A 9287-nucleotide genomic window follows, 5' to 3' on the forward strand; every position below is an offset into this window, starting at 1 on the left:
GGCTCCTCTCCCAGTTCTGGAAGGGACACTGCAGGGACAGCCTGCACAGCAAAACACCTGGCCCTGAGGAGAGGAGCACCCAAACTGCTCTCAACATGCTCTCCATGCAAGTGAAAGTTGGCCCAAAACATCCCCTACCTTTTGGTGCTCCCTGATGGCTCTGAAGCTGTGGGATTTCATGTGGTGGCCCCAGCAACCCAGCCAATCATTGCTCTCTACAGGAAAAACAGAAAAGTCCATGACTGAGTACCCTGCCACTCATTACACCCTCTCAACTCGCCAGCACACCATTTCCTGGGGCTAGCAGAAGTGTGCCAGGGATGCTGCACAAAGCACTCATACTGGCTACTGCAAAGCTGCCAAAGGGGCAGTGTGGGATCCAGTTAACCAGGTGAGTCATATTCTTGCAAGCATGACCACTGCAGGGACCTGGGCAGGCACAAGGCCAAAGGAATGGCTTTAATACCCCAGCACCTTGACTTCCCTGCTTTACAGTTGGCAAATGAAGCAAACTGCAAATCAGTGCAGGATTGCAGAGGGACATGCTGGATGGCAAAACATCTCAGGACTTGCTCTGTCCTCTGTGTTCCATTATAGCCTCAAAATGATTTGCACAGAAGTTTCCTGATCCATGCAGGGACCCTGGAAGTACTTCTGGGAGATCACTCTCCAGGGTATGGATCATATCTACCAATGCTCAGTACTTCTCCAGCCCCAGCCCTCTCCTACATGTCTTCAGCAACAAGATTCCCAACCCCTCATGAGAACTTTGGCTATGGTGAGAGAGGGCGGTTTCTTCCTTAGTACATGGGGACAAGGGGCAGCAGTGCTGGCGCTGGCACCAGGGAATTGCCAGCCTCCTTAGAGTGGCAAGCCAGAGCAAAGCTGCTCCACATGCTGCCTCAGCTCCTGACAACCCAGGAGTAAGTCCTTATGGTCCATGCCAAAGACAAGTCAAGAGGGAGATCAGGCCCTGCCAGGACCCACAGATCTTGGATACTGCCAGTTAGATAGGCAGGAAAGGGAACCCAACATCTTGCTGAGGATGTGCAGAGCCTATATTGTTTCTGCTCTGCTCTTTGCAGGCAGTCTGGATTCTTGTGCCCACAGGACGGAGGCCAGGGAGGACATGATGTTGCCTCCCACAACTTACTTTTGCTAACTCTGAAGTGGGACCTGCCAATGGTTTGCTTCACTATGTTCGGTGTGACTGTGCACATTTTCCATCGCAGCAGCTTCCTCTGCTCCCAAGGCAGCTTTTCCACTAGGAAGGCAAAAAGTTAAGGACCGAAGGAAAAAAAACAAACCTTGGATTTTCTACAGCTGAAAAATTCTTATGGTCAGCTGCACAGGCACCAGGCTTGCAGAGGAGAGTTAGTAACCCCCTTTGCAGAACTAGCATGGAGCAGAAGACTCCACAACTGGGGAAGATCCAGGACTCTGGAAAATTTGGTGGCCATCTGAGTCATGCTCCAGGTTATGGGAGCAGCATAATTTACTGGAGCCCTTTGGATCTCACAGCAATGCTGGGTCTCATCATGGGAAGGGTGAAGGGGAGCCACTGCCAGCCAGCTCCTGGCTGTGTGCTGACACCACTGTTCATCAGTAACAGGCTGGCTGCTCTCACCCCATGTGGCAACAGAGCCTGGCTCACCTCTCTCATCCCGAGTACTGAAGTAGATAGTTGGAGGCACATTAGGGAATAAACTGCAGACAAGAGCTGGTTTGAGCACTTTCTCCTGACCCTCAGCAGGCCGGGCCAGGCACGCCTTCCTAGGAAAGACGAAGCAGTAGGCGGTTGGCTAAAGGTGAAAAGTAGCACAGGGAGGAAGTGGGAAGCCTGAAGCAGCACTGATCCTGGTATCAGGAATTTACACCATCATCGCAATGTGGTGCAAGCAACAGGCACTGAGGTCAGTAACACAGTCTGCAGCAATCAGGGGGCGCGTTTAATATGAATGCACATGCCATGTAACCACTGTGGGTTTTGTGTTTTGCTGGGGCAAGGAGTGGAGATTTTTACATGACAAACCCTATAACCTAGTCCACAGGAACAAGGGGTGGTGATCCTAATGCATATATAATTCAGCTGTTGTAACCCTCTTGATTTAGGTGTGCTGCAGAAAAGAGGGCTGGAGTTTTACCCACTGTATATACCTTACCACAGTAAGCCCCAACACCTGGAAGGAAAGGTAGAATTGCAACATATCTACTAAGGTTGTGATGAAGTGAAAAGCAGAGTTTGCAATGAACATGTATTCAAATATATGCCACTGCAGCCAGCAGAAGAAGCCACACCAGAGAACCCACTAAGTAACAGAGAGCAGCAAAAAAAAAGAATCACAACACACTGACCCCAATCTCACAGGCCACCCCTTGCCTCCCTCAAAGGGACTGTGTGTAGCCTGTGACAAGGGTATCGGAGACTAGGATGGGGGGAGAAGAGGTGTTTTCCCTAAGCCTTGCATGTTTTTTTTAATTTTCAGTCCTGGAATCAATAATTGAAAGTTTGTGAATTGTCAATGAATTACATTGATTAACATTCTCTGGCACAAAACTCATTTTGCCCACAACAAACTGAAGGCAGGAGACAGCTGCAAAGGCTTCAAAGCCAGTCCAGTGCACAGCCTGCACAGAGAAGTGGCCAACATACCTCCCTCCCTGCTGCAGGAGGCATTTGGCCCAAGCGTTGCTTCCTCCATGTGCCCCAGAGGCCAACCAGCCACATCCTGCCAGAAACAGCTACTGGGCCAATTTACGTCACCTCCACAGGACTTTCACAACCACATGTGCACGTCCAGAGCCCTGCAGCACCCTGAGTTTCAACACTTGCCCGCAGGAAGCTCTCCTTGTCTCCCAGATTTGTGATGATATGATGGAAAGCAGCAAGTTGTGGGCAGACAGCAAAGCCTGAGGCAGCAAGACCAGCTCCCATTGGATGGGGCAAGAACAGGTCCCACAACAGTATGCCAGGAGTCATGGAGGCAGGGCTCAGATGACCACAGGCCAACCAATCCACCCCAGACAAACCCCCTCCCAAAAGCTATAGAAAAGCCCAAGCTCTGGGAGTTATTTCTAGGATGCAATGCTGAGACATGAGACCCCCTAGGAGCTTTTGCAATCTCTGGCCCAGGACACCTCCACTCTGCTTCGTCTGCCCCACCACAGGGGGCAAAGATGGACAAATATGCCAAGTTCAATGCATTGTTTACAGCTACTAACCTGGATACAAGAGTCACAGAGCCACTGGATGACACGCCAGCAACAGAGAAAGCATCTGAGTCACCTGCAGGAGGGGACAGACTCAGGTTTTGTCTCCGTGGAGAGTGAATGCACACAGAGTTAGGAAGGGAAGAGAGAAAAATGCTCCAGGGGACAGGGCCTTCAAGTCAGTCCAAATCCTTGGATCCTGGGTTTTGCCCTCTAATTGGTGTCATAAAAAGGGAAGGGGTCAGAGCTGACAGCCCTGCACAGAGAGGAGATGGGTAAGTTCTGGGGCAGGGCAGTGATGAGCCCTAGCCTGCTGCCCAGAGGAACCCACGCAGTTCCTCCTTGCTGTTACATCACCTTTGGGTTCAGCACAATCCCTAAGTCATCCTGAAATGACAGCATGAATGTAAGACAGGAAGACAGCTGTGCTTACCCTCAGCTCCCAGACAGTCCCAGACCCCCCACTTTGAGGCATGGAGCTCAGCCCTCCCCGGGAAATCAGCACTCACTGTCCTCATCCTCCTCCTGACTGCAGTTCTCATCCAGGCCATCAGGAAGTTCTTCCTCTGCTTCATCCTGGGGATGCCTCAGCTCCAGCAACGACTGCTCAGCAGTGGCACTGGGACAAAGGACATCACATCAGAAGGAATGGCACATGCTTTCTAAGGCCAAAAATCCCAGAAGCCCAGGAGGCAGCATGAGATAATGTAGGTAAAGGAAATGAGAGCACTGCCCTCTCCAGTGCTGATGTACAAGCCAGCAAGATGGAGAGGCCCCAGAGCACTGTGAGAGGGAACATGTTCCAGAGCAGCCAGAAAGAAAGAGGCAAAAGGACACTTTCTCTCAGCTAGAGAGCAGCAGCAGGAGCTCTGTGTCCTTGTGCCCTCCCTGTCCTGCATCATCTCTGCATTCCTTTATGAACCCATGCCTCTGCCTACAAAAGCCTAGTTTGACAGCAGGCTTCACTCACCATATGTGCAGAGCCTGACACTGCAGGCAGGGCCCTGTGACTGCAGGGAACAAGCTAGGAATGCCACACAGCAATTCCATGCTGTGGCTGAAGGAGAAGGTGGAAGAGCTTGGAGCCATTCCAAGTGCCTGCATCAAGCTAGGGGTGGCAGGAAGGCTCCCACCACACCAGGGTACTGCAGTTGGGTTTTGCTCAGGAACACAGCCCATGGTTATCCTTACAGCCACCCCTGTCCTGCCCACACGGCATCCTCTCCCAACACACACTGACACAACAGCCATTCCAGCTCAGCCCATTCTGCCACAGCCTCACTCCTCCTCCTGCCTCTACTTACTCAAGTTTTCCTGGGACCACAGCCTGGGGCCATTTCTCCTCTTCCTCCAGCTGGATGGTGGACATCTGTGTTGCCACTTCAGAGACAGCAGCATGGTACAGAGGCTCTGCTCTCACCACCCGCTCCCTGCCACAGGGGCTCAGCATGCCCACGGGCTGGCAGTTGGTGCTGCAGTCGGTGCTGCAGTCAGGAGTGCCAGCGCATGAGGCCAAGAGCCGGACACGGATACACTTAGTGCAGGCAACAGCACCATTGGTGCCTATAAGGCTTGAGCTACTGTTAAGGCGATGGCTACCCAGCTCTGAGTTCAGGGAAGCGATGGTTTCTTTCAGGATGGGCTGTGCTACAACATGCTGTTCCCACCTGTTGTTCCAGTTGGACATGCTGTCCACGTTTGTAAGGCCAGAACTTTCGACTTGGCACCCAAAGCCATTGTGTATGGTGGCCTGACCGGCTAGCTGCTGCACAGTCTCCAAGTGGCTCATCTCCAGCTCCTTCTCTTCCAAGCTGGGCACTCTCCTCTCAGTGCCCTCCCACAAGCACTGGTCCTTCCTGAGGATCGCACTGCTTGGCACAGGGATCAGGGAGGGGACTGTGGTTTGCTCCAACATAGGGTCACTGCTTGTCACTGCTCTATTGGTCAGGCAGCTGGGGAAGCTGTCTCCATTGTCCCTAGTGTGGGGCCATGAGGCAGTAGGAAAACTGTGGGTGTTTTCCACCTTCTTCATCTCCAGTGACTGCAGAAAAGGCACTTTAGCACTGCTTGGCCGTAGGAAGGAGCTGTCACTGAGCATTGGTCTACAGGAGCTGGCAGCCTGCTGATCTAAGCTGAGGACAGAACCTTTCACCCCAGTCCCAGAGTGCTCCTCTGCCACCACAGGCAGCTGACAGGATTCCATCAACAGGGAAGACATCACCCTTCCTGTGGCAGACCCAGTGTCCAGAGGGCTTTGGAAAGGAAACCTGCAGGGCTTGGCTCTGATGGAGAAGCGTCGTTAGAGCAGAGAGCTCCCATCCAGGTCCAGGCAGAGCTGGGCCAAGGGCAGGCTCGGGAGGGCGTCTTCAGTGCGCTGTGCGTGGCATAGCGACAACGGTGAGCACAAGAAGCAGGATTGCTGCAGAGGGATCCCTGAGGACAGCAGGATGCGTTCCTAGAAAGCACTCACATACCTCTTCTCTAAATTCCAGGTGGGTTTTGCCTGCTGCTGAGAGGAGCCAGGCCCAGTACGGATGAGGTCTCCCTGCTGGAAGGGCACCTGACTCAAGCCTAATGCTCTTCTCCTGTTTGGGGCCCAGATTAACATGGTCTGGTCCTGCAGAGGCCATGTAGAGCCATAGCACATGAGGCACAAGCAAGTCAGTCATCTAAAGCAGCATCTTTGCTGACCTGAAACAAGAGGACAGCATGAAAGGCACTGTTACCTCAGCAGGGTACAGCACCCAACCCAGTGCCCCAGGAAGGGAGCAGGGCAGGCTGCTTTTCCTGCAGGAGGAAAACCACATGTCAATCCGCTGAGCAACCCAAGAGCCTCCTAAGACCAAGTCAAAGAAAAGCTGGGATCTCACATGAAACCCGGGGATGCAAAGGACAACGTAGAGAGGCCTGTGGAAAAAGTGCCATCTTCAGGAAAGCTTGTACTCTACAAGCACACAGGGGTGCCTGACTGTCAGCCAGGGTCACAGGGCAGCAGCCCCAGCACAGTAGAGCTGTCTGCAAGGAGAAGCTGCCTGCCTTGGAAGCAGCTGGAACCCACTCCTAGTGGTCTGTGTCTTCAGACTGCACCAGGTGTTCCACCACCAGCTCTCCCAACTCCACCACAAGCCCCAAAACATCTGCTTCCTTTTTTTTTCTCCCCACTCCTTCAACCTTAAGCTCCCAAGGTGAGAACCTCAGCCCTTGCTTTTAAAAGGAACATGCTTCTCACTTTTGTAACTCCAGAGAATAGCTTAGCAAGGGCTGAAGGCACCCTAAAGAGCTCAGGACTGAGAAGGCAGTGAGGAGCAAATGCAGGGCTGTTCTAACATCCAACATCTCAGTTTCCAGCAGAGACAGGCAGTAACGTGCACAAATGTTCCTCCCCACTGCAGTCCTACAGAAAAGTCTCCTGCAGGGAGCAACTGGCAGACCACAGAGCTGCAGACATAAATGTCCTGAATTCTCCTAGAATGAACTATTGCACCATACCTGTAACATCCTCTTGCCTGGGGAGAAGGGAAAGAAAAACAAACCCCAGTTATTTGTCTTGCTTTAACACATGCCTGGAGGGCCTCTGGTTACAGCTGCGATAGGAATTTATATTCCAAGCAGGCTGGCTGGCTGGCTTGCTCTTCCACCTTCCAGCTCTCACATGCTTGCATGTTCAAGAAAAAAAAGAAAATATAAAAAAAGGGTAAGCAGAACATCAACTATCACCTTCTTAGTTTTCTTGCAATACAATTTGTCTTGCTTTAACACATGCCTGGAGGGCCTCTGGTTACAGCTGCGATAGGAATTTATATTCCAAGCAGGCTGGCTGGCTGGCTTGCTCTTCCACCTTCCAGCTCTCACATGCTTGCATGTTCAAGAAAAAAAAGAAAATATAAAAAAAGGGTAAGCAGAACATCAACTATCACCTTCTTAGTTTTCTTGCAATACACATACACACTCCTTTCTCACCTGAAAGTCAAGCCTCGTATGCAGCAGTTAAAGTGCAGCTTGGAGACCCTTGGGTTGCTCTGTAGCACTGTGACAGCAGCTCAGACCACCCCAGGGCTGGGTCAGACAGACCTACACCTGCCAGATCTTCTCAACCTGTGAATCAGCCCCAGTCTCCAGCAAACACAAGGTCAGTGGCATCTCAAACAGAGGCTGTACAAGGTGGAACATCCTATGCAGGATCCCATAGGAGTTACACATTCTCGAAGAGAGGTGCTGCCCTGCCAAGTATGGCAAGGGAATATGGAAGGTGCCAGGTCCACTGCACTGCTTGTTAGCACTTGTACAATCACACTGAGAACTTCTGATGCAGACAGGGCACCTGCAACCCTGTGGGAGCTGCAGGCCAGAAGGATTCTGAGCCCCAGGGGAGGGAATCCCACAACTGAGATGTACTGCACTATTTGATTGCTACCCAATCTGCCCCTAGCAGCAAACCTGGCTGTGTTGTGACATTCACAGTGATTAGCACAGAGCGAAGAAGCTGTGGCTCAGATGCCGCCTCCTTGCCTGACTCAAGTTTCCTCCGGTAAACAAGGGAGTGAAGTTCAACTTCCGCACACTATGCCCTCTGATGCACTCAGGTCACAAATGTGCTTGAACCCCAGGGCAACCCCAGGGCACCAGTGAACACAGGTGTGAGAAAGCAAAGTAAAATTCAAGGAGGTGAATGAAAGTGTTCTCGATGTCCCTGCACAGAGGGGACTGTTACTGTGGCACCACATGGGCTGCCAGCTTGGCCATTGCCTGTGCTCTCACCCGGCTGTGAATGACCTTGCAAAACCAGCCGCAGTGAAAGCCATCTGTGCCTCGTCTCCACCCGGCTTTACAGCTATCAGTGGATCATCCTGCTGTAAAAATAAAAGTGATGGGGCTTAATGAAGCTGTAACAAGGGATGTGAATCTTACAGCCAGCTTACACACAGGTGCGAGAATGCCAGCAGAAGCCCTGTGTGACCCTGATCTGGAGTAAGTGACAACGGCAGCACAGGTGTGACCAGCACAGACATGGCAGTACTGCCAGCAGCTACAGGTGCCAGGGTGGAGGTCTGGCCATGGCACAGCCTTAGATGCCATCACCTGCTCTGTCATGGCTGGACCCCAGCCCCACAATGGCAGAAGGACGACATGCTGAGCTTGCCCCGCTCTGGAGCAGTTTTGTCATGGAGCTGCAGAAGCAGCTGGGCTGGCACAGGGCAGGGGTGCACTGGAAGCAGCGACTGCAGAAGTGGCAGAGCCTTTAGTACAGCCTCCAGGTAAGGACTGTGCTGGCCAACAGCTAGTAACCACCACTGTTTCCCTGTGGAGACACAGGAGCTCAACGATAGGGTCAGGAGGGGCAGGAAGGATGAAAGGAAGTTGCCCCCACACGGAGTAGGTCAGGATACATCCTGACTGGCAACACCAGCTCACGCTGCCTGTCCTTCCCCCCAGGTCCTTCCCCTCACCCACCCTTCTGTCCCACCTCTTGCATGCCAAAACAGCAACCTCTGAAGTCGTTTGCAAACCATTTCCTGTCCTCACTGCAAGGACAGCTGGCAAAGCAACCGCTGAGCATCCAGAACTGGTGGAGACTGAGGCACTTTCACATGCCTAGCAGCAGTGGGCACGACAGCAGCTGTCACATCACTGTGGCTCTGGGCATGAACATCACCATCTATCCCAGGGTAAATCTTTGCTGGTTACCAGTCAGGAAGTTTCTGCTTTACGTTTAACTCAGTCAGAGTGTTGGGGTGGAGGAAGGTCACAGCTTGATGCAGTTCCTAGTTCTGCCAACCCAACCCTGCGGCAAAGGAACTAGAGTCCATTCTGCAGCTCACAACAGCAGTAAAACTACACTTTGAAATTTTATTGTAGAAACATGAGCAGGGAAAAGCCCAGGGTGAACTCACCAGGCAGGAATTCAAACCCAAACAAGTAATTAATGGATTTTGGCTTGGACTTATAGGCACACAATACAGAAGCCAAAGCTGTCACTGTTGGAGTGACCATACAACTGCACTTGCTTGCAATTATTTTGCTAGCACCTTTTATTGCTGCACAGGCTGCTCACAAGCTTCAGGACGTCAGCTGGAGCA

General features: G+C 52.1%; 1 protein-coding gene across 1 annotated transcript in view; it reads right to left on the reverse strand.

The window, feature by feature from the left end:
* TTLL4 (tubulin tyrosine ligase-like family, member 4) overlaps positions 1-5840 on the reverse strand; it is an 18846-nt gene extending 13006 nt beyond the window's left edge. Inside the window, 8 exon segments of the mRNA XM_009077212.1 lie at positions 139-215; positions 1154-1264; positions 1655-1769; positions 2024-2033; positions 3223-3286; positions 3720-3829; positions 4515-5723; positions 5725-5840. Coding sequence (XP_009075460.1) covers positions 139-215; positions 1154-1264; positions 1655-1769; positions 2024-2033; positions 3223-3286; positions 3720-3829; positions 4515-5723; positions 5725-5840 — 1812 coding nt within the window.
* Between the last annotated feature and the right edge of the window lie 3447 nt (positions 5841-9287).

The sequence above is a fragment of the Acanthisitta chloris genome, unplaced genomic scaffold (assembly GCF_000695815.1).
Source record: "Acanthisitta chloris isolate BGI_N310 unplaced genomic scaffold, ASM69581v1 scaffold31456, whole genome shotgun sequence".
Classification (NCBI taxonomy): Eukaryota; Metazoa; Chordata; class Aves; order Passeriformes; family Acanthisittidae; genus Acanthisitta; species Acanthisitta chloris.